At 44.6% G+C, this 25,422-nt stretch overlaps 1 protein-coding gene across 3 annotated transcripts in view; it reads right to left on the reverse strand.

Moving 5' to 3' along the window:
- Positions 1–25,422, reverse strand: part of GREB1L (GREB1 like retinoic acid receptor coactivator) — a 167,471-nt gene that overhangs the window by 3,108 nt on the left and 138,941 nt on the right. For all 3 annotated transcript variants that reach the window (XM_028524032.2, XM_036009230.1, XM_036009231.1), the window contains 11 exons: positions 24,158–24,738; positions 23,852–23,954; positions 21,150–21,305; positions 20,722–20,861; positions 18,768–18,929; positions 18,437–18,641; positions 9,295–9,460; positions 8,184–8,411; positions 6,643–6,784; positions 2,708–2,908; positions 809–947 (listed from right to left, as the gene is read on the reverse strand). In XM_028524032.2, coding sequence (XP_028379833.1) covers positions 809–947; positions 2,708–2,908; positions 6,643–6,784; positions 8,184–8,411; positions 9,295–9,460; positions 18,437–18,641; positions 18,768–18,929; positions 20,722–20,861; positions 21,150–21,305; positions 23,852–23,954; positions 24,158–24,738 — 2,223 coding nt within the window. The remainder of the gene's footprint in view (positions 1–808; positions 948–2,707; positions 2,909–6,642; positions 6,785–8,183; positions 8,412–9,294; positions 9,461–18,436; positions 18,642–18,767; positions 18,930–20,721; positions 20,862–21,149; positions 21,306–23,851; positions 23,955–24,157; positions 24,739–25,422) is intronic.

Here is a 25,422-nt window from a genome sequence, read left to right on the forward strand (position 1 = left end):
AGCATCCTTGGCTTCTACCGGCTATATTGCCACCAGCAGCAGTATGACAACCTCAAATGTCTGCAGATATTGCCAAATGTCCATCGCAAGGCAGTCCCCTACTCCTCACTGCCACCGCTGATGTGTGTGTGTGTGTGTGTGTATAAATACATAATTTCACCTGTAATCATAAAAATTGTAACATATATTCTGAACTTTACTTTTTTCATCTTGTTAGGATTATTCAGGGTTATTTAGGCTTGTCAGCCTAAATCTACAATTTGTTCTTCAGCAAATCTAACTCTATATAGTATGTATCTATCATAACTCAACCTGATTTTTATTAAAATTAGGTTATATAAGAAGCATTACTTCTCTCGCATTGATTTCTTCCTAAAGTTAATAGTGGCAAAAACATTTAATGTCATAAATCTGGCTATTCATCCACATTCAGACTTTTTTTTTTTTTTTAGATTTTACTTATTTTTAGAGGGGCGAAGGAAGGGAGAGAGGAAGAGAAACATCTATTGCTTGCCCCTCACAGGCCCCCAAACTGGGGACCTGCCCACAACCCAGGCTTGTGCCCTGACTGGGAATCAAACCAGTGACCTTTGGTTTGCAGGCCAGTGCTCAGTCCACTAAGCCACGCCAGCCAGGGCTCCACATTTAGTCTTAGTATTATCAGTGACTTAATTCCTCAGTTAAAACCAAGACACTCCATTTACTAGCAAAAGATTACTGTTAAAGTGCTTTTTAAGATATATATTTCACCTCTGTATTTTCTCCAGTGGGAACCAACAGCATTCACAAAGTACTAATGTTGATATACCTTTTAGAAACTTAAATTTCTTAAGAAGATCAGCACCAACAAAAGAGTCACAGAGGTACAAGAGGAGTCCACTGAAAAACACCCCTTCACAGTTGACATTGATGGAGTGGGGTCTGGAGCTGATGTAGCATATGGCCACCTGGAAAAATCAATCAATCAGGCATTTCAAAAGCAAGCAAAATGACTGCACCATAGCTGAATGAGTATCTCCTTTTCTAGCTGTTTATTTCAGGGTTAGGTAAAAGAGATAAATTTTTTATTGAACCTTAAATGGGTTGGTTATTTATGCTTTGCACCTCTTTAGTATGCCGAGTTTTAACCTATTTAAAGTTTCTCTTGTTTTTTTCTCATAATAAAGGATGATTATGAAAGAATTAGTAGTAAGAAACAAGCCCCTCCATCTAAGAGTGTTTACAGTTTAAAAAACCTTCCACAAAAAAAGCATACCGAGGAAAGATTAAATGTTTAGATTACTTTATTAATAAAAAATTTAAATCAGCTTTTCATGTACATATACTTAAATTTTCAACTGGATAGAAGCTCCAAACCATAAATTTAAGTTTTAGCTCTATATGGCTTCTGTGTATAGAAAAAAATTTTACAAGAATTTAGGTAAGTAAATGAGATAGTTGGGAGAACTTGAGAATGACAGAATGAATGGCTTGAAATGTGGGTCAGAATGCTTGGGTTCAAATACTGGTTCCTCTAGTAGCTAGCTGTGTGAGCAGTTTTCCTCCTTCATTTCTTCATACCTCATCTTTCTCTGTAGAGATGATATTTTGTCAGTTAATTAGTATAAACACTTTGTAAGTATTCAGTAGATGTTAGATGCTGTTAGTGGTGGTGGCACTGAGATTTTGTCGTCCAACACCTGGGACCCTGGATCCCTGGATGGAGGAATTGGGAACCTGGGCTAGACGTGTACCTGACACACCATGAAAGGCATTGTTACATCTGATGCAATAATGTTAGGTTCCTTCTACTTCTAAAATTCTACAATCCACAGTGTAGACTGTAAGAATGTAAAATGTTTATACTGTTAAATTTTAAAAATCAAGTTTCCAAAATTGAATACAATTGGACTTCAGTCTTAAGAGATTGTCTGTTAAGACATTCAGAGAAAAAAAAAAAGCCGAGACAGAAATGTAGTATGCCAAAATGTTATTTTTCCTATTGTAAGTGATTCATTTTTAATTTATACTTTTATTTCAAATTATTTACAAGGAAGATATGGTATTGAATAGAAAAAACCAGAATATTTAATAAACAATGCTAATAATCATAAGGGAAAGCTTAGGGACAGGAGTCCTTAAAGTCTTGAAGGATCTTAGTGCTCAGAAGCCTAAAGGCACAAGTTTCAACTCTTTAAAAAACTAAAACAGATGAACAACTTGAGACACAGAAAGTGTGGAGAAAGAATAAAAAGTAAGGGAATCATGGAAAAGAAGGAAGTCCAGGAGTGGAAATGAGAGCTATAAGGGTCTCCTGTGATACCCTAAATTGCTCAGCAATCATTGAGCTCCTCTTACATGCCTAAAACACTGGCTAAGGCGTAGTGGGCCTCAAAAGAACTCAGTCTTGGGGAGAAACATCATCACATGATTAAAATATCATCGGATGTTATGATAGGGAGGAGTAAGCAACTGTTTCTGTCCAGATGAGACAGGCTTCTCAGTGGAGCTGACCTCTGAACACAGCATTGAGCGTTCACTGGCTTATTGTGGAGAGGTGGAATAGGCACAGGGAGTGATTACCACTGTATCTTGTTTGAGCCTTTGCATAAATGAGTCTATCACAGGCTCCTCTTTGTCTCCACTTAAGCTTTCAAATGGGAGTTAAAATGGGAAAGAAATGGAAGGAGGCAGGTAAAGCACAGTACTTAGCCCACTCCGTCTTTACCTCTGGTCCAATGTTAAGGTAGCAGTCAACAGCTAACACAGGACTCTTGAAGTTATGGATGGCTTTGGGGAAGAGTTTGTGTGAGGCGTGCTGAAGAAACTTCTCCAGGAGAAACTGTGCAGGGGCTGCCAATAATGTGTGTTCGCTGTCAGGAGCACAGACATACTGAAGGGGCAAGATGGGTGCTAAGCTCTCTGACACCTGAAATCAGAGCCAAGGTTGTCATGGGAAATGTGTCTGTCACTGGATGAAACACCGCACTGCATCCCACAACTCCCCAAATACTAGCAGTACACAAGTGACAAATGCTAGGCTCAAAGTAAGCCTGCCATTACTGGCTTCTGAAAAATTTTTTTTCATCTAGTACAGAACAGTACTGTCACATCTAACATAATTTAAACACAGCAAGTGTATAACTTGGAAACTTACACAGTAGAAAAATAGGCTTTGTTGAAAGTTACTGCATTTAGCAAGTACATTGTGAGGACCAATAGGATGCCTTTTATAGTGCTCTGGGTGTGGATGGGATAAATCCCAACACAACCAGAAAAAAAAAACAAACAAAAATGCTTAAGGTCCCCTGGGGAGTCAGTATGTTGTAAATTAGATTCCAGTAAATCTCTTAAAAAAGGGTCAGCCCATGGAATTCACACCTTTAATAGGTTTTGATCTGTTACTTTTCCTTTTGAAAATTTTCAATTACAGTCGATGTACAAAATTATTAGTTTTAGGGGTACACTCCAGTGAATAGATATATAACTTACTAAGTAACCATCCTGATAAATCTCATACCCATGACACCATGCACAGTTATTAGAATATTACTGACACTATTCCCTATGCTGTACTTCACATCCCCGTGACTGTTCTATAACACTCTGTACTTCTTAATCCCTGCACGTTTTTCACTCATCTTCCCAACCTCCTCCCATCTGGCAACTGTCAAAATGTTCTCTGTATCTATGAGTCTATTTTTGTTTTGCTTGTTTATATTGTTTTGTTTTTAGACTCAATTATTGATAGATACGTATTTATTGCCATTTTACTCATACTTTTATCTTTTTTCCCTTCTTTTTAAAGAAAACCCTTTAACATTTCATGTAAACTGGTTTAGTGATGATGAATTCCTTTAGCTTTTTCTTGTCTGGGAAGCTCTTTATCTGTCCTTCCATTCTAAATGATAGATTTTCTGGGTAGAGTAATCTTGTTGTAAATCCTTGATTTTCATCACTTTGAATACTTCTTGCGACTCCCTTTTGGCCTGCAAGGAATCTGTTGGGAAGTTGAGCTGATAGTCTTATGGGAGTTCCCTATAGGTAAGAAAACTTCTTTTCTCTTGCTGCTTTTAAAATTCTCTGTCTTTAACCTTTGGCATTTTAATTTATAAGGCTTGGTGTGGGCCTCTTTGGGTTAATCTTGACTGGGACTTGTAGGTCTATTTCCTTCACTAGGTTAGGGAAGTTTTTTGATACTTTTTCAAATACATTTTCAATTTTTTGCTCTCTCCTCCTTCCGGAAACTCCATGATGCGAATGTTGGTACACTTGAGGTTGTCCCAGAGGCTCCTTACACTATCTCCATTTTTTTGGATTCTTTGTTTCTTTTAGCTGCTCTGATTGGGTGTTCTCAGCTTTCTGATCCTCCAAAACCCTGACTTGATGCTCTGTTTCATCTACTCCACTGCTGAGTTCCTGTAATGGGTTCTTCATTTCAGTTAGTGCACAGGTGGCAAACACAAGGCCCTCAGGCCGAATCCAGCCCTCTACCTTGCTTTATCCTGCCCGGCACCTTGTTTCTACCTGGTGGTAGCGCTGAGCTCCTTGCCCCTAGTTAAGGAGTAGTTACATTTCTACAGTACTAAAATTACATTTGGCCTTTTGAAGGCAACTGTGAGGCTGATGTGGCCCCTGGTGAAAATGAGTTTCAGACCCCTGAGTTGCTGACTGGTTTCTTTTTATGTTTTCCAGGTATATTTCTGTGTTTCCTATCTCTTTAAGTTCTAATTTCATCTACCATTCCCCTAAGTTCATCAAGCAACCTTATACCCAGTGTTTTGAACTCTGCGTCTGGTAGATTGTCTTCATTTTGTTTAGTTCTTTTTCTGGAGTTCTGTTCTTTCACTTGGAACACATTTCTTCTCATTTTGGCAGCCTCTCTGTGTTTTTTCTATGTATTTAGGTATAGCTGCCACATCTCCCAGGTTTGGTAAAGTGGTCTAATGTAGTAGGTGTCCTGTAGGGTCCAGTGGTATAGCCTCCCTGATAACCCAAGCTGGGTACTCCAGGTATGACCTGGTGTGGGTGTGGACTGTGTGCATCCTCTTGTAGTTGAGCCTTGATTGCTGTTGGCATGTCAATGGGATGGATTTACCCACAGGCTGATCAGCTGCCAAGGACTGGTTGTGACCACTGACCACCATGGAGAAGCAGTTGTGTTAGGAGCCCACCGTGAAGAACAGAACTTACTACAGCAGGACTGTGGTACCCACTGAGTTGGCGCCTTGGATATATCATTTGTAGAGATGGTTGGGTGGCGCTTTGATGTAGTCTGAACCTGTCCACCGGGTGCACTAGCTCTGAGACCTCCCAGGAGGTATAGGCCAAAGTTAGCAACCATCTGTGTTCTGCCTGGGGCTACCTGGCATGAGCTACAAAGCAATCTGGAGATGGCTGCTACTTGTGCTGAGCTTGGAGGTGCACAGGACAGGCCAAGCTGTGAATCAAGTTCAGCTGCTGCTAGGGCCAGTTAGCAACAGGTCTGAGGCACACTGAAGCCAAATGCTCCTGTTTTGAGAGATTTTTAGGAAAGTCTGAAGCATGATCTGAGACAGGCCACACTATGGAAAAGCCACTAGAAACAGCTTGGAGGGGGGTGGCTATAAGTTGAGTGGGGCAAGGTCTGAGGGAATCACCAGGGTGGGGCAAACAGTGTGGGCCAGGTTGATGGAAAGATTCAGCTATGGGGAGGGGGAGGTCTCAGAAAAGGAACAGTGTCCTCTGTCAGCACTTTTGTCTGTCAGAAAGTTGTTCCCCCAGCTCTCACCCTGATGCCAGACAATTCAATTCCTCCCTCTCTGTCCCTGGTTTATTTCAAGCTGCTGCCCCAGTGCTGGAGCTCAGAGGGAGTAAGTCAGCGTAATCCATGTGTGGGCTTTTAAGAGGAACTGCCTGGGACTCCAGAAGCCCTTTGTCTCCCTCAGCCATAATCCCTCCTGTTTTTTGCAGCCAAAAGTTATGAGGACTTCTCTTCCTGGCACTGGAACCCTGGGTTGGGGGCCCTGGTGCTGGGCTGGGACCCCTCACTCCTTAGGGGGGGCCCTCCACAGCCGAGATATCCCTCTCAGTTTTTATTTACCACACCTGGATGTGGGACCCGCCCGTTCTGCGTCTCCACCTCTCCTGCCAGTCTTAATGTGGCTGCTTCTTTAAATCATTAGTTGCAGGACTTCCATTCAGCTAGATTTCAGGTGGTTCTGAATGATGGTTCTGTAGTTCAGCTGTAATTTTTTGTGGTTGTGGGAGGCTTCGAGTATTGCATTTACCTATGCCACCATCTTGACCGGCAGTCTCTGAACTGTTACATTTTGATAAGCATCTTGATTTACATTTCTTGTGTATTATATAAAGAATATAAAAAATGTTAACTTTGCCAGTTTAAGAATATGGAATGTTAAGTTTGAAACTGAGCCTTTGATGGAATTGTTAAACCTTAAATCTAAAGAGAGGTAATTTTGCTGAATTTTAAATTTTATGTCTTGCTGTACATGTGTCCTTAGTGAGGGAAATGAGACTGCAAATTTGGCAAGAAGGACCAACTCCTCTGTGTTGCCCCACTTTCTAATCAAGCAGCAAGTGCTTAATGCCAGTATATAACAAAGATATTAATTAGAAATTATTGTCTTAATTTCAACAGTAGAATCAAGCTTGCAAACTTACCATGATCTTTGGTTTAATGATAAAGTCCCTTTGCCCTCCAACCTGAACGTGTTTCTTCATGAGACTGAAGTTATTAAAGCGGCAGATGAGCAGGCCACTGCTGTTTGTTCTCAGGTTAAAGTCAACGTCTTCACAGAAATACCTAAATCATAATCACATCTCGACCTGTAACATCTCAACCATGATAATTACCCACAGAGAAATAAATGTGTGGAGGATGTTAGGAGACAGCCAAACAGAATTAACCTTGCCTTGTCATGGAGCTGGTCCTTTTAACACTGGCCCTTGTGAGCCCCCTGATTTGGGTATTACAGCCATTAAATGAAGGAGGAGTGAGGTGACTTTGGTCCCAGACTTCCCACAGGGCTGTGCACAGGGCCATAGGCATTCCTGAACTGAATTGGACTGCCCATTCTGTATGTTCTTGCAAGACAGGAGTGCTTAGGTGCTCCCAGTTTTTAAACCTTGGTTGCAAAAGGGATGAGGCATCTGTCATATTTAAAACAAATGAAATAGTTACAGAATACAACCTTGTATTCTAGTAGCTACAAGGTTGGGGATTGACATAGGAGGGACTTTATGGTTCCTGGAATGGACACAATTTATTCAGGAGGAAAGGCCAAGATTAGCCTGTTCATTCCCATCTACTGGCTTTTCTTTAGAGCACAGGTGGCAAACACAAGGTCCTGGGGCCAAATCCAGCCCTTCATCTTGTTTTATTCGGCCCGGCACCTTGTTCCTACCCAGCAGCAGTGCCGAGCTCCTTGCCCCTAGTTAAGGAGTAGTTTACACTTATACAGTCCTGAAATTACATTTGGCCTTTGGAAGGCAACCTCAAGGTTGATGTGGCCCCCAGTGAAAATGACTTTGATACCCCTGCTTTAGAGAATCCAGACCTCAGATCCTTACTGTTAGTCTTACTAGTAATGTCTTACTAACATTTGGGAAAGTGAATACCTTTGGAGTTTTAGGATGAATGAAGAATTAACCTTCAGTGAGTTTATGGGTCCACATACTCCCATATGGGTCCAGCACCCATATGGGTGTTGACTCAACAATTTTTGTCCCTGTTTTATTTTTTGTTGAATAATGAGATTGTTAAAATATGTTTTTAAGCACTTTATACTGTAACACCTTTTAAAGGTTTGTTTGAAGGATGATGAAGGGACACTTTGGGTCTTCTGATTCCCCCACTTTCTCCTTGTCCATATAGAGGTTCTCAGTTTTCAATTAAAGACAGAAACAGGCCATGGCTAGTGTGGCTCAGTGGATCGAGTGCTGGCCTGTGAACCAAAGGGTTGCTGGTTCGATCCCCAGTCAGGGCATATGCCTGGGTTGTGGGCCAGGTCCCCAGTAGGGGGTGCTTGAGAGGCACATTGATGTTTGTCTCCCCCGTTTCCCCCTCCCTTCCCCTCTCTAAAAGCAAACAAATAAAATCTTTAAAAAAATAAAGACAGAAACAGGAATAAAAGACATTACAGAGGATAGAGCTGGGCAGAAACAATCACTAGGATTACTTGCCCCCAGGAGGCTTGACTTACCTGTTGAAGTCATACTGCACATTCTGTGTCAAGTCTATGTTGAGGAGAATGAAGTCATGCACATGGCACCTAGAGAATGGGGCCTTCAGACTCTGTGAAGTCAGCTTGCTGCTCCATTTCTGTATACCCAGGATTGCATAGTGGATGATTTTTGGCGTCGCTTCAATGTGCTGTAAGACACTCTTCAAGGACACATTCTTACCAGAAACTCCTGCTTCTATGAGCTGGCTATGAAATGTATAAAGTTAGTTTATCGAAGATATCAATAAATATTACTGAAGATAGGTCATTTATGAAGGGCCAATACTACTATACTAATATCTGTAAGATATAATTAGCTTATTTACTTCCTATTAGCCTGGAATGGAGGAGTGTGTCAGGCCCAGTTTTCATGCTGCCCACACTGCTAACTTGAGGAAGCTGCCTTCTGGGGCTGGGACTTACCACTTTAAGGCTAGGAAAGAAATCCAACCCTTGTTTCAAAGTGAATAATGAGCAGGGAGTTCCCAGAGAGGCAGTCAAAGGTTAGAAGCAAGTGTACTTCCCAGTTCTGGTAATTATGGTATAATAAAGAAATGTATTAGAACTTAGCTAGCTTTAAATCCACAGTGGAAACAAGGACACAAAATCACAATGTTTGAGTTGGAAGGGCCTGGAGATCTGGCTCAATGTTTCAATGAGGGCGTTACTGACATCTTGGGGCCATTTCTAGTGTTGGACTTTTCCAGTTTCAGTATTCCCTGGCTCTCATTGACCCCTCACCACTGCCCTGGGAGCAAAACCACTGATTTTGGCCCAGCCATAATTTTACAGGTGATGCAATTGAGACAGATGAAATCACTTTTCCTTTGCATCCAGGTAACATAGCAGAGCTGGGCTAAACAGACTTTTATAGCTAAACAAAACTATGATCCAGAAATGGTCCAGGAATTTAATAGCATACGAATGTCTAAATTAAAAAAAAAAGTCCTAGTGATGGTCTCATGGAAGATCTTTCTGCTCTGGAAAGCTACAGGTCTCATTTATTTCCATGCACAAATGCAGCCCAGGAAAGTATCATCTCAACAGCATGTGCCATCCTCCATTAGAACTGCTTGGGAAGTACCACTACCTGCTCTGCTCCTGAATGCTGTGAATGTTCCACAGGACACATGAGTCATCCATCACAACAATGAAAGGCCAGACACACTGGCGTTTAATTCCCAGTTCTTCGAGGCGGTTCCTCTCCAGTTCCAGGTTGTGATATGACAGCTCCTTAATGAGAAACCTGGCAGCACCTGGAAGGCGACACAACCACAGCTGCACATCCTTCACTCAGGCTTGCTGCAGCCCTACAGACAGCTCCACCCTCTCTCCCTGCATGCCTGTTCACATGGCGACCGGTGTCAACTAAATGTTCTGGGCAAACTTTAGTGTAGGTAAGTCTCAGGAGGAAGTCTTTCTCCAGAGATGCACTTGAGTAGGTCTGATGAGGGGGCAGAAACCAGAGATGTCTTTGAGAATACAGATGATTCATGAACTACACTTTGAGGAATACTGCAAGAATCCAGTTTCCTTGATAGGACAAATGATGCCAGATGCAGGAAACTCTTACTACTGGTTAGTTCCTTAAGGCCATAATAAGAAGTTCTCTCAGTCTCAGAAGTAGCCTCTCACTAGGGAAGAGGAGCCAGGGCTGCAATAAGTGGGTATGCCACTTCCACTAAGGTGTCCCTTTTAGGAAATTGGTAGCAGCATCTTTTCTGAAAATGATTCTGGACACTGGCATCCTTTCCCTAGGTCTGCCCCCACCCGCCCCCCTGCTCCAGCACTTTCTGGCTGTGACACCTGTGCCTTGGCTCCTTCACCTGTAAGATGGAAATGATAACATCTACTTCATCAAATGGTACAGTATAGGACAGTGTCTCCCATGTGCTAAGTACTCAATGAATGTTAGTAATTAAGATGATTATCACAAGGTATTAGCCCAATTTTATGGGTGGGCCACACTAAAATGAAAACAAAATGTAGATAATGAAATAAAGAGGCTAATAAAACTATTAAGCCTATGGAGGAACCATGAAAACAGTTTGAATAGATCAAGGGTAATGGGATTTAGGAAAATCTACCTTCTGAGACCATAAGTGTAATAGTTTGCATTCTCAACATACAGCACGGATTATATATTAAAAGCTCATAGGTAACATATTCAGTGGTGAAAGACTGAAAGCTTTTCCTCTAAGATCAAGAATAAGACAAGGAGCCCTGACTGGCGTGGTTCAGTGGATTGCATGCTGGTCTGTGAACCAAAGGGTTGCATGTTCAATTCCCAGTCAGGGCACATGCCTGGGTTGCAGGCCAGGTCCCCAGTGTGGGGGCATGCAAAAAGCAACCACTTCTCTCCCTCTCTCTAAAAATAAATAAATTTTTTTTTAATAAGACAAGGATGCCCACTGTTGTCACTTCCATTTAACATGGTCCTGGAAATCATAGAGCAATTAGGCAAAAAGAAATAAAAGGTATCCAGGTTAGAAAGGAAGAAGTAAAAGTATCTCTGCAGGCAACATGATCTTATTATATGTAGAAAACCCTAAAGACACCACATACACAAAGCTGTTAGAATTAGTGAGTCAGCAGATACAAAAACACTCCAAAGTCAGTTGTGTTTCTATAACAATCTAAAAGAGAAATTAAAAAAATTCCATTTACAACAGATCAAAAAGAAAAAGTTTATTAAAATAAATGTTTAACTATTAACACTGCAGAAAGAAATTACCGTATTTTTTGGACTATAACATGCCCCATCCCCCACCAATTTGGGAGAAATAATGGTTGTTAATGCTGCTGTTGAGTTCTGTTGGTGACATATTATGTTATTTATGTTATTAAACATTTTACCATGTTTTTTGCTTCAAATTTTTTCCCTATCTTCCTCCTTTAAAACCTAAGGGTGGCTTATGGTCCAAAAAATACAGTAATGAAGATGGAAATAGCTGGAAAGGCACCTTATATTCATGGGTTGGAAGATGTAATATTGTGGGTTTTTTTTTTTAAGATTTATTTATTTTTAGGGAGGGAGAAAGAGGGAGAGAAACATCAATGTGTGGTTGCCACTCACATGCCCCCTGCTACTGGGGACCTGGCCCGCAACCCAGGCATGTGCCCTGACTGGGAATCCCTTTGGTTTGCAGGCCCGTGCTCAATCCACCAGGCTACACCAGCTAGGGAGGAAGACATAATATTGTTAAGATGTCAATATTACCCTAAGCAACCTACAGGTTTAATAAAATCCCTATCAAAATCTCAATTGTTTTTTCAGAAATAGGAATGCTCATCTTTATATGGAATCTCAAGGGACCCTGAATAGCCAAAACAATCTTGAAAAAGAACAAAGTTGGAGGTCTCTTGCTGATTTCAAATGTATTACAAAATCATGGTAATCAAAGCACTGTGATAGTGGCATAAAGAGAGACATATAAATAAACAAATGGAATAAAACTGCTGAGCCCAGCACTATACTTCTTTTTAACTTTTTTTTAAAGATTTTATTTATTTATTTTTAGAGAGGGAAGGGAGGGAGATAGAGAGAGAAACATCAATGTGCGGTTGCTGGGGGTCATGGCCTGCAACCCAGGCATGTACCCTGGTTGGGAATCGAACCTGGGACACTTTGGTTCCCAGCCCACGCTCAATCCACTGAGCTATGCCAGCCAGGGCAGCACTATACTCTTGCATATATGGTCAAATGATTTTTGACAAAAGAATCAGTGGAAAAAGAACAATCTCTTCAACAAATGTTGGGAAAGCTGGATATCCACATGTAGAAGAATGAAGCTGGACTTTTCCTCACACTATATTAAAAATAGTGGCCCTGGCTGGTGTAGCTCAATGATGTTGCTCTCTCTTTCTTTCTCCCTCCCTTCCCTTCTCCCTGAAAATGAATAAATAAAATATTTTTAAAAATGGATCAAAAATCTAACTGCAAGAGCCAAATCTATAAAACTCATAGAAGAAAACAGAGGAAAAATGTGTGACATTGGATTTGGCAATGATTTCTTGGCTGTGACATCAAAAGCACAGGCAACAGAAGAAAAAATAGAAAGCCAGATGAAGTAAAAATTCGAAACTTTAGTGCAAAGGACACAACTGTGAAAAGGAACCTACAAATTGGGAGAAAATATTTATAAACCATGTATCTGATGAGGGGTTAATATTTAGAATATATAAAGAACATGCCAACAATAAAAAAAAAAACTGATTAAAAAGTACGCAAAACACTTGAATAGATTCTCCAAAGAAAATATGCAAAAGGCCAAAACACACATGAAAAGATACATGACATCACTAATCCTTAGGGAAATGCAAATCGTATCCTAGTAAGATACACTCGACACCCATTAGAATGGCTATTATAAAAAAAAACGTGTTGGTGAGGATATGAAAAACCTGGAACCATTTGCACTATTGGTAGGAATATAAAATTATACAGCCTTTATGGAAAACAGTATACTAATTCCTTAAAAAATTAAAGATGGAATTTTTACATGATTCAGCAATTCCACTTCTGGGTATATCCAAAAGAACTGAAAACAGTCTTGAAAAGGTATTTGTACACCCTAGTTCATAGCCTCATACAATAGGCAAAAGGTGAGGAGCAACCCAAATGTCCATGGATGGATGAATGGGTCAAGAAAATGTGTAGCTATACCATAGAATATTATTCAGCCTTCAAAAGGAATTAGTGGTACTGAGATTAACTTTTGCGAGATGAAGACAGAGTTCTGGAGATTGGTTGAACAACAATGTGAGTCTATCAGACACAGCTGATCTGTGAAAGGACAAAGCCAGCCCCATTTGCTATTGTGGCACCATTTGCGGGCAGGCCTGTGACCTCCTTGTTAAACATGACTGCCATTTTCCTCTTCTGAGCTTCTGTCCCCAGGCCTGGAAATTACTGGAAACAGAACTAACCACTCCCTACAGCCACAGGCAGAAGATAACGTTGGAACGACGGGCAACCTCCTGTTACAAGGCCCCAACAGCCAGCGGCCACAAACAGCACCCTCCACCCTTTTTAAATCCAATTATATCCAATGAAAGCTCGAAGCTCCAACCCCTCAATGACGGTGTCTCTCTCCACACCTTGCCCCTCTCCTTTCTTCGAGACTGAATAAAAACTTTACTCTCTACACTTTCTTCTCTTTGTGACTCATTCACAGACCGCATCACTGACCACCCTAACATTCTGGTGGCCCGTAGATGGACATTCTGTATTTCTCCCTCTCCTCTGTCCTCCTGAGACTTGCGCCTATGGGAGCAGTGGGCAGTGGAAGCTCAACCCGGTCTAACCCTCTAACCCTCTGTGAGGCTCGGAGAGAGGATTCTAAACCTTCTCCGTCTCTCCGGACTCTGCCGCGGACAGCCTCCTGCTCACCCATCCTCACGGCCGGCGATCGGTAAGTCTCTGAGTCGCGGGATGAGAACTTCCTGTAGAAAGTGATAGCTTATCCCCACGTCTCATCGTTGTAAACCCCGGTACTGGGTCTATCACGTTCGCAGGGTTCAGCTGGGAGGGGCGCCTCTAACCGACGCCCTGCTGGTTCAGTCTGCTTTCGGGGGGCCCAGGGGGGGCCCAGGGATGCCTGGCTCTGAGGAAGAACCTCGTGTTCCGCCTGCCCTCAGGCTGGAGGACGCTTGGCTCGGGCTGCCCACCCCTAGGTCGTTTGAGTTGGGGACGCCCTCTTCAAACCTTCCCTGCGCCCCGCATTGTTGTCGTCCCTGAGATATCCTTCCCTTTTCTTTTTCGTAGTTCTCACCATGGGCAATACTCAATCGACCCCACCCAAGGGCTCCCCATTGGGTTGTCTATTTAAGAACTTGAAGGCTCTGGGACTTACTGATCTCAAGCCCAAGTGCTTGATTTTCTATTGCATCACAGCCTGGCCTCAATCCACACTGGGTGGCCAAGAAGTCTGGCTTAACTATACATCATACTGTCGCCATCTCGATCCCCTCCTCAGGTTTAGTTACCGAGAGGAGACAAGACTTGAACCTTCTGCTGGGATTCCAGGCCTCTTTCTCCTAACTGCCTTTTCATTCAAATTTGCCTCACTCTACCACCCCACCCCCATATTAGTTTCCAGCTGAGCAGCACTCATCCCTTAAGGTCATGCTCTTCTAATCAATATTACTCAGCAGGGGTGACGCTATTCCTTACCCGCCTAACCCCAGACCCGCATTCAACTCCGGTTTGGAATTAGGCTTGGCTCCACTGTGCCCACATCAAGTAACAAAAAGGGTACAAAGAGGGAGAAAATCTCAGTCCCCTCCCTTGTAAAACACTTTGTACTCTCCTCCTCTGGAGACCAGGGAGCTGCTAAATCCTGGGAAAAAATTGGACCTTCCTCTCAATACAGAGAAAAAAGTGGCATTTTAAACTTAAGCTGCTTTCCTGCCCCTTTGCCTGATGAAACCCAAGTCCTTTTGGGAGAAGCTTGCTTTTTCCTACCTTTTTGAAATGCAAACACATGGTCTTCAAGAACTCTTGTCTAGGCCATCTTTTAAAATACAAATTTTGGGGAGATAATTCTTATCAAAAGGGGGAAAATGTTAGCTATATCTGAACAGCTATTCATTTGTAAATTAGCAAATTCTGATAAAAGTTAATGAATGTCTAGGTATTTTGAAATAATATGGAATGCCGAAACATAGATTGCTAGACCCACTTTTGGCTTTTTGTTACAAAGAGGCTGCAGAGTGGATTTGGGGCTGTGGATGAATGTCCCGTGCTTTATCGGAGGTGTGCTTCTTGAGAGTGAGAGTGTTTGCTGCTAAAGGAACCTGTTTCTGGCAGTCATGTGTTCATAAATCAATCTAGGGGCTTCCGGTCGCTTATCTTTTAATTATTATGGGAAATTAAGGTTTCTAAAAAGTTAAGTTCAAATTAAGCTGGAAAGAAATTGTATGGTTTTAGTAATAGAAGACATAAGGCATGGAAATGCAATTTTAAAGGACATGAATTGAAAGTAAGTTATTCTAAAGATGGATATTTCTAAAGGGATAACAAAGCTTGTGAAAGTTGCAGAAAGGTTTGTGAAATGTGTGAAAGTTTTAAATTTGTGAAGAAAGAAACCTTAGGCTCCGGTACCCCTTCCTTCACTCTCTGATATCCTGTGATGACCCTAGCAGTACCTGGAGTTGTTTTCATTACACTTTCTCTTGTCCTTGTCGGTGTGGGGAAACCTACCTACCAGCTGTGGAATAAATCCTTCATCAAAATGCGTTTTGTCAATGCGAGATAGAAGGTAATGCTGCCCTCTGGACACGGAGTCACCCTACACGACCGACCGACCCCAGGTGACACCTGGGACATGAGGTCCAGTGAGTCAGGAACCGATCACCCCTATACTTCCCCTTTGGTGCTCGGATCATTGGTGAGGCCACCCTGAGGGCATAGGGTAACCACATCCTCGGGTCAAACAGGCTTTCTCTCTCAAACATGCTTTCTGTCTGCCTGTGTGGCTCTCTCAAATTGGCTTTCTATTGAGTCCCCTGTCTGAGTGGGTTAAATCTGTTCCCAGGGCATCTGGGTGAAGCTCTTGTCATTGGTAAGGTCACCCTCAGGCACAGGTAAACACATCTGTCTCTTTCTGTCTCTCTGCTGGTGTGGACTACAATTCCTGATCCCCCATCTGGAGCATATATCTTCTGTTACCAGGTTTCTGACCTTTCAGGGGCCATAGTAGCCACACCCAGGCTCTCCCCTGCTGCTAGACTAGTCCTTAAAGCTTTTACTGAGAGTCTCGACAAGTCTTCTGGCTTGGTATTTAGGACCTTCCATCCCCCTTTCCAGTCTTGAAAGTTGTCAAAAGAAGAGAAATCTTATACTTTCTCTACAAAAATTAGTAATTCAAATTCCAAGTATGGTCTTTATGTGTTCAGTCTTTGTATGTGGTCTTTATGTGATACGGATTTGTCTGTGTATTACATGTGGTATATTTTTTGCTTCTGATGGCATAATTAGTAATACTGTATTAGACTAAAAATATTAAGTACTTATATAACTTAAGCAGGATCCTGTATTCTAGACAAAATATTTGATATTAAAACCAGTTTTAAGTTTGCCTGGCTAATTTCCTTCCTGGGATCTATAGCAGCCTTTTTCTTTATTTTCGTTTTTAGGCCATGTCTCCTCAAATATCTCATATCCTTCATTCAACAGAGCCTCCAAGCTCTGGAAGATTCTCTCCACAAATGGCCCCTAGCCACAGCTCTCACTTTTTGGGCTGTCCAATTTCACCCTCTTCTCCTTAAGGACCCATGTCTGGACCCACAGGCAGGGGACAGCTCTACAGCCTTAGCCCGCCTGCAGTAGTTACAGAGAAGAGAACTTTGTCCCTACTCCCCAAAACTAGGTCTGGGCCAGGTTATGAGGAAGAAATCCATTTCAAAACCAGAGGAGGGAATGAAAGGACAAAGTCAGTCCCATTTGCTATTGTGGCACCATTTGCTCAGCAGGCCTGTGACCTTGTTAAGCATGACTGCCATTTTCCTCTTCTGAGCCTCTGTCCCCAGGACTGGAAACTACTGGAAGCAAGAACAGAACTAACCACTCCCTGCAGCCACAGGCAGAAGATAACATTGAAACAAACTGGAGCCTCCGGTTCTGCCTGAAAAGCCCTGAGGCCATACAATAGCAACCCCCACCCTTTTTAAATCCAATTATAATCCAAAAAAATCTCACAGCCCCCACTCCTCAGTGCTGGTGTCTCTCTCCACACCATGCCCCTCTCCTTTCTTGGAGACTGAATAAAATCTTTACTCTCTATACTTTCTTCTTTTTGTGAATTCTTTCATAGCCCCCACCACCAACGACCCTAACAATCTGTACACTTAAAAATGACTGAGATGGTAAATTTTAAGCTATGTGATTCTTAGCGCAAGTAAGATATTTAAGATATTTTAAAAGTAATTTGAATTTATTTCATTTGAATATGTTGGTTTCTCTCTCCCCAAATTTTCAAAAATGGCAAAACTGGCACTAAACAAATTCCTGCTGATCTGGAATAAGGAAACTTTCACCTAAACGTCAGTAAGGCACAGCAGGGGGTAATTTGAAGGTCATATTCATAAAAAACATATTTTTTTAGTTAGTTTGGGCGAGGATAAAGGACCAGAAGTATGTTCAAGTCTTAAGTCACTTGATATTAAGTGATAGAAAATACAATTGCATCAAAATAATAAACTAGCTTTGAAAAACACTTTAATCCCATATTAAGGCTGAGGTGTAAGGACAGGAAAAGGGGTGGAAAGGAGAACGAGCAATGGAGAGACCTAAGAAGGAAAAGAGAGGTGATAGAGGGCGGGGGGGACGGAAGTGAAGTGGGAAAAGAATGGCAAGTGAGAGGACCTGGAGAGGAGGACCTTGGGGATTTGGGGAGACTTCCCAGGTCGTATCTGCTGTTCCCTCCAGCTGGAGGCTAGTCTTCTTACTTCCCTCCAACAGTCACAAGTGTCAATTAGCATCTCTCGATCCTCCCTTTCTGACACTGTAGTGAGTCAGACACCCACAAAAGTGGGTGGGGAAAATGGTTGAGAACTACCATATGAGAAGTGACTGGACAGTACTGCTCTAAACCATGGATCAGTTTGAGCTTTCCTGCCTGAGTGAGGTGGACGAAGCAGTTGTGAACCTCCTCAGGGCCTCACACAGCTCTGTCACACACTCGACAACTGTGTGTGCTCCCCTTGGAGGAATCAGCCCATTGCTCTTAAACCCTGTGGGCAAAAGCAGGAGGGACTTTTCCCAGGCACTTTTAAGATGACTGTCACAGGCAGTAATGATGCTTCCAATTCCCCATTGTGTAGAAACTCCTAGAACTTGTCACATGCCTTTAAAGTGATTAGTGATATCTCAGAGACCCAGTCAGCTGACTCTAGCCTGGAGCCAATTATTACCTCTGCACCTCCTCAGACCATTCTTTGCATTGTTACATTGCTGCTGCTGGCGCGCCCAGCCCAGGAACCTACACTTCCCAGGGTCTCAGTATACCAGTGCCTTCTTTAGTTACTAGTAGTTAAAAGTTCTGCAAAACTGCAGATAAAGGAAAAATAAATGTTTAAAGAGGAGTCAAAAGTCCTTTGGTGAGGAGAGCAGGGCACTTCCCAGAGGCAGGGAAACCTTGGAAAGTTTCATGTCCAGGGAGTGAATCTTGGTTTTTCTTTCAGCCCTTCTCCCTACCCTGGGGACAGGGGCAGGGGCGGAGGGGACTCACCCACGCCTGCATTATTGAACATGCCGGGAAGAACCAGCATGATGTGGTTGGGCCAGTACTTGCGATACAGGGGCATCTCATACTCTTTGACCACTAGAAGATGCAGGTGGCTGATGCCCTCCATGGCGTGAAAAAGGTTTAGGAGTCCATGCTCATGGCGACCACTGGAGGGAGTGAAAATAGGGCTCTTGACTGCATTCAAGTTCTGTTGAAAGAAAAAACAAAAACCAGAGACCAAAAAGAGAAATTAAAACCCTTAGGTTTTAGAAGCTTAGAGGACCTGATATAGAACCTGAGGCCTTTAAGTTCGTGTCCAGACACTGTTACCCACCTTGTCTGAGACCAGCGGCAGCCGCATGCTCTCCAGGTGTTTGCCTTGCTTGCTGAAGACAAAATAACTCTCTTTGGATTTGGGAATGATGAAATAGAGCTGCACCTCTTCTCCCAGCATAGAGGAAGAGAACGTGAATGCATGAAGGGTAGAGTCAGGCATCTACGTTTCCAAAGAAGAAAGGGAAGGAATGTAAGCTCACAGTGTGCAAACTTCAAGGCCACTTGTTAAGGTTGTTACTAAGAGAGGCAGACTAGCCTGAACTTACACCTGCCACAGAACCTGGCTGTGTATGCAACATGGAAAAGGTTGGGAAGGCAAATGTTTCATCTTTTAGTAGCTGCCGCTGACACAAGAGCCAAGCATTTCAGCCCTATACAGCCTCTCCATGCGTGGCTTGGCACCGTCTCTGCAATCCTCATGTTCTCAGAACCACCACTGCTCAGTTTTATGCCCAGGTTCAATGTACCTATGCAAGTCCTGCTACATAGACTTCCCCAAAGGTGCCCAGTTCTGGGGGAAAACACTTCTCTATGCGGGTCAGGTCAAATGGATGTCATTTTTCTAAGTACAATGAAATGAAATACCTGTGTGGCCCCATCTGTCCTGGCTACAGTGGAAGCTGAAGAGGTTTGAATAGCCATTGAGCCTAGAAGTCTGACTTCCACTTCTGACACTATTTGACTCACTGAAGCCAAATCCAACCTATTTTTTTTTTAATTGCTGGGAAGTGCACATGCTCCCAGTTACCCAGCTCAGTGAAGAACTGCATAAAGGCCTCGAGTGCCTTACGATTCAGACATTTTGTTTGATGAAAAGAGAGCATCGATTTTCAACAGCAACTAGAATCCAGGTAGGTTTCCCAGGAGTTTTAACCTAAATATTACATTTCACACAAAAACAGTGTTGTGACTCTTCCCTTAAATTCTAGTTCATTCTACCTCACACATGTGGGAATATATAACTTAGTGAGTACTATAATCCCACAGAACCTATGTAAGTAGAGGGTTTTCAATAAAGAAAATTTCTAAAAGCCTATGATTTATAGATCAGGGGGCTGAATCTTCCACATTCTGTGAAGCATGGTGAGCTGATTTCGAACTAGCCCACCACAAGTTGACAATGACAGCAAGGGGGAGAATGGGGTCTGAAAGGGAGCCTGTATCAGAGGGGCAGAACGGGCAGTCCGTGCTGCGGCACATATCCCTCCCAGTTCCTGATGGGAAAAGGCGAAGACCTGCTCCTTGAGAGCAGGAGCAAGTTTGGGGACACCCAGCAACATGTCCTAGAGGAGGCAAGAGCTGTTCTAGGTGCTCAGAACCAAGTAATAAAAATCAAGAGGATAAATTGGGGGAAAGCAACACGAAACTTATCCCCCAAACAGGCACTGGATACTATTCTTATCTGCTACTTTTCCCATCATTTGTGCCTAAAAATGCTCTGGCAAGACACGAGCCAAATACTATGGGGTACCAGCTCATCTTCTGTGTTCCCACCTTTCAGTTCTTCCTAAATAAAAGAGCCTACGCTGACTCTTCAGCATGCCTGGTGGTCAAAACCATCCCACGCTACAGTAAGGGCACGACTAGGTTGGTGCAAATCAACAACTTGTTTACAGCTTAACGGGCGCACCCTATGGATCTGTCAGCTAAAGCACCATTTTCATCAACAACCCAAAGGGAGTTTTACTAAATATACTATAATGCCAATTTTTTCAGGATCAGCTTTTTTCAGGGTCTCAGCTCTTCTCTGACACATGTAACCACTTTGATGAAGTGACCTAGTTTTTTCCCTCTCCCTGCCTTCCACAACCCTAAAAAGCCCAAATGAGTGGGTCCATCTCCTAAATAAGCTCTCCTTTGTCTAGGGCCTGAAACGGGGAGTCTCACTTTTCATCCCTTCTAGACAATACAAAGTCATGCTGGGTAGCAGGCGAAGAAGGCACGGGCCGCACCTGGGAGGTGGAGGCGAGGTCCATGTACTGGTGGCACTGCTCACAGTGGTGGAAGGTGTTGTAGGCCGCGTATTTGGTCAGCATCATAGACACAGTTTCTCGCTTCCTGGGCTCTTCAGCCTTGGATTCCTTTATCGCTTCTGTGTATAAAGAGGCAGAACACCTTCCCATGATATGCACTGGAAGCCCCTACACCTGGGATAAAGTCCTTGACTCCATGAAAGGGATTTTCCAGGGATTCTATACTTTGTGCTCTGAGAGGCAGGTATGGGAATTAAAAGATGATATGTATGTGTGTAAGAGAAGAGAAAAGCGGAGCAGAGAATTACTTAAGATGCCCTCACAGACTAAACTGCCCCAGGCCTCCTGCCCCCTTTAGGTTCCCCTTGACCTTCAGAAGAGATAAGCCAGGATCCACTTGCACTGACCTTGTTTGAGCGCTGCCAGCTTCTCAGTATACACCAGGCTCATCAGACTGTACTTGGGGTCATGCACACTGATGTCAAAGGGCATTTTACTGAAGCTCTCGATGTCAGGCCAGGGCTCGCCCTCTGACTGGCTCACTTCGCTGCCCTCACTGTGATCTAGGACAAGAAGAAAGAAAGGTGCAGAGCAGTCAGATGGACTGGTCTCCCTCCCAAGTGTGCGGGACAGAGGTTTTATAAAGCTCAGATGTGGGGACGAAGGCATTTCTGGAAAATGAGCTTCCATGTTCCGAGGTGGAGGGAACCAGACTGTCCCTTCATACCTGTGCTGGGAGGGACACTTGCCCTCAGTGGCCCCAGCATTAACCTCTACACACCCGGCCATGAACCCCACATTAATAAGATCAACTGGGCTCCCACCTGAGCTCCTCAAATTGCCCTGAAAGCTTGTTTAATTTTGAGTCATCTGTGTTCTTGGAGTTTTAGTTGTGTGGTTTTCAGACACTGACAGCCTGTGAGGCTTTAGGAATGTGCCGAGCAAGAACCCCAACGTCTGCTGCCTGCTAGAATCTTGGGAAGCTGTAAAAACCCCTGTGTTTGGGCCACAGCCCCTCCCGCCTCCTTTATCACCAGGCACCTGCTGGGGTGCTTAAAGCTCCTTAGGCAGATCTGACACGCCACCAAGGCTGTGAGCCAGTAGCCCTGGGTTTGAATTCAGGTTCTGCCCCTTCCTACTCACAGCCGCAGGCACCATCCTTAGCTCTCAAGGTCCCTTGATTGTCGTAAGGGTTCCACAAGGTGAGTTTAAAGTGCTCAGACAGTGGCAGGCACGGGGTGGGTACGCAAAGAGATGATCTTTATTGTTATTAATAAAACTTGTAAGCTCAAAAAGCCTGACAATGTTCACAGGGAGAAAGGAAGAAACTTAAAAAAAAAAAAGCCTAAATACTACCAGTACAACTCATCTTTTTAACACAATACTGTTTATTTCTATGTTCCTGAGCTAAGTTCACATTTTACTTATTTATTTTTAAAATATCTTACTTTTTTGTTTTTAGAGAGGGGGCAGGGTGTAAGAGAGAGAAACACTGATTAGTTGCCTCTCACATGCGCCCAGTGGGGACCTGCCTGCAACCCAGGTGTGTGCCCTGACTGGGAATCAAACCCACGACGTTTTAGTCCTCAGGCTGGTGCTCAGTCCACCGAGCCACACCTGCCAGGGCACATTTTATTTAAAAGCTAAAGCTAAAGCTTCTTGTTTTTTAAAAAAGGTGTCACTGTGCCTCCCCAGAGCACCATCACATTCGTCACACAGAAGAAAGGGAGAAGGAACAGGGACGAACTGGCAGCACTTCTCACTGCAGAGGCCCGACTCGCCCCTCACGGCTGTGTGACCATCTCATAGCTCACGGCACAGAGTCAGGCCCACGAGCACTGTCTCGGGCTCTGGGCAGAAAACGAAAGGGACCGCTCTCTGTGGTGCCACTGAGGGGCCTGGCGGGAAAGTCAGCAGATGGAGGGTCCTTCACTCCTGGTCTGCTTGGCTCTGCCTTGACCCTCTTGGTCCCAGCCCCCTCCAGGCAGCCAAGGGTGTCTGGAGGCCAAGCAGGAGCTCTGGGTCTCCTCTATGGTGGGCCTGGTGCAGCTCAGCTCGGGCCACAAACAAGGAGACGTGGATGGGAGGATGGGACTGTGTGTGTGGAATCACGCGTGTGAATTGGTAAGGAATAGAAATATGACCAAAAGTGATGAAAAATGATTGCATATGGCTGATTTTACCTAGTCTTGCTCTGGTCCAACCTAGTCATCTGACTTGTCATAGAATAGGTCAGCTATTTAGGAAAAGCAAGTGAGGTGAGGTCTCCAAGGTCCATCTGATAGAAAATGCCTTCTGGCTTGACCTGGTTGCCTCTACTTACCTCTACTACCTCTCCCCACCCCATTTCCCTCCAGCACAGTTGATTATTCTGAGACGGGATGCCATAGATTTGAGGCCACCTTGTCCTTAGCCACAGAGCTAATGCTGGCTGATCCTCGCTCACACCCACATTGTAGCCATGCTGGATGGTACACAGAGTGGGACTGTCCCACAGGTGACTGCTGGGGAAGGGATGGGCAGGGAGACAGGGTAAGGAGGGCTGGAGATGATCTTCCTGAAAACCAGCCCCACAGCCCTGTGAGGCACTAGCCCCTGCGTGTCACTGCAAACAGGAAGGGGTTTATTTATGGCTCAGTGTTCTGTTCTGCACATAGAAGTTTTCATTTCATGAGAGTAAGCCATATACCTTCACTTAGAGCCTGCAGTTAGCATAGAAGATATACTGACTCACCAGCAAGAGCCTAGTATCCAGAACATAAAACATGTCCCAGACCATTAAGCATATACCCAGACCACAACTGAATTTCAAGCCTGAATGATGTAACCATCTGAGCAGTTCATCCACTTAACAGGGCTTCATAAGGTGCCTTTTTTTGCCCAGCATCTGGCTGCTTCCCAAGAGGGAGAATCCAAAAGAAGGGGAAGACTCTACTCCTGACCTCAAAAAAGGAACACAGCCACAGTTTACTTAGACCCACCTGCTGGCACGTTACCTTTAACCTCACAGGAACCTGCACACTGGGTGTCGCAGAAATCCCAGAAGGCAAAAACCTCGGGGATTTAGTGTCCCACGTCTGGTCCCTGCCCTGCCCAGGTTCAGACTCACCTGTGTTGATCTCACCCTCGTCATACACATCCACCTCCAGGAGCCTGATGAGCATGCGGAAGAGGATCCTAAGGAACTGCAAATAGGAGCCAGTCTTTCCCACCTGGTGGAAGTATTTTTAATTGGTGAGAGAGGGAAGAAAAAGAGATTTCACACCTGGGCTCTAAGATGTTTCCTGCTCTAAGACCCCTGAGTGAGGTCCTCTTTGCTCTGGGTCACGCTCCCCCACCCTACCACTCCGAGAGCTTCCCTGCCTTCTTTCCTTTTTGAGGACCCCGGCCTAGAACAGGGCCTGCCCCAGCTTACCTGGGGGGGCCCAGTCAGCAGCAGCCGTCGGGGGTGGTAGGCCTGGGTGCCGGTGTTGGGGTCTGGCTGATTGTTGTAGTCGGCGTGGTGCTGCCGAGCCGAGGTCCACTGCCTGTAGTAGAGGGACTGCTCCTCGCTGCTCATGTCCTTGTGCAGCAGTGGCCGCAGGGAGCTCACCCAGGCCACGTCTGCGTGCGGCAGCAGGGACGAGGAGGATGGCAGCTTGCCGCCCCTCTGGGAGCCCAGGAGGCTGTAGGCTGCTTTCGACAGGATCACTACTGGGGGCAGGGCTGCATGCGGGCCCCTGCAACCTTGGACAGGCCGACCAGGCCACGGAACGGCCTGGGGACCCGAGGAGGAGGAGGATGATGATGAAGGCTTGGAGGTGGTGCTGCTCGCCATCTGGGGGCCCAGGGAATCACACTCCTGCTTCAGGGTCTCCGCAGCTCCCACTGTGCCTGTGGAGACCCCTTCCTCCAGCCCCATGCTGTTGGCTGGGCTCTGGAAGCCGGGAGTCAGGGGCTGCTTCTGGGACTTGTCCACTGTGCTGGAAGAGCTCACCCCGTTCTCCATGATGGAGCCTGAAAGAGGACAGAGCCCACCCTGTACCCACACTATTACCAATGCCAGGTGTGCTCCCCGGGCTCCTGGCTCCTCTGGAAAGGAGGGTAAGGCCAGGAAACTAGGCTGTGTGCACTAGCTCCAGAAACTATGCTACAAATCTTCCCTTTGCCCTCCCTCTCCATGCTTCTCCCGCTGGGTCAGGGTGGGATTGGCCAATGGGAGACTGGAGCAGGAAACCAGGTATTTATTCCCCAGCTCCCTCCCTGCATAGTCACCAGGGTGGGCTGCCTTTCTCTATGAGGGCTGTGGCACATGTCATGCTGGCTCCTCTGGCTTCTTCGGGCCCAGCGGTGTCAGGGAACCCTGCGGTTCACTGTACCACATGTCTGCAAGTGGTCCCATTACACTTCATTTGGATACAGCACCTGATTCACTCCAGAACCTTGACCACAACAGGCTCCACATTCAAGTCCTGCTCAAGTGGCACTCACCACCTTATGCAATCTGATCAGGGACCTCACACTGCTAGTTGTGGGTGACCTCCCAGGCTGTGGGTGACCTCTCTGGCTGTGGGTGACCTCTCTTGGCTGTGGGTGACCTTCCAGGCTGTGGGCATTTCTGTAAGGTAGACACCCAAACCAGCATGGGGAATGTCTCCAGTGGGGAGCTGCTCATGCCCAGAGAGTCCTACACATTTGGCC

The sequence above is a fragment of the Phyllostomus discolor genome, chromosome 9 (assembly GCF_004126475.2).
Source record: "Phyllostomus discolor isolate MPI-MPIP mPhyDis1 chromosome 9, mPhyDis1.pri.v3, whole genome shotgun sequence".
In the NCBI taxonomy this organism is placed as follows: domain Eukaryota; kingdom Metazoa; phylum Chordata; class Mammalia; order Chiroptera; family Phyllostomidae; genus Phyllostomus; species Phyllostomus discolor.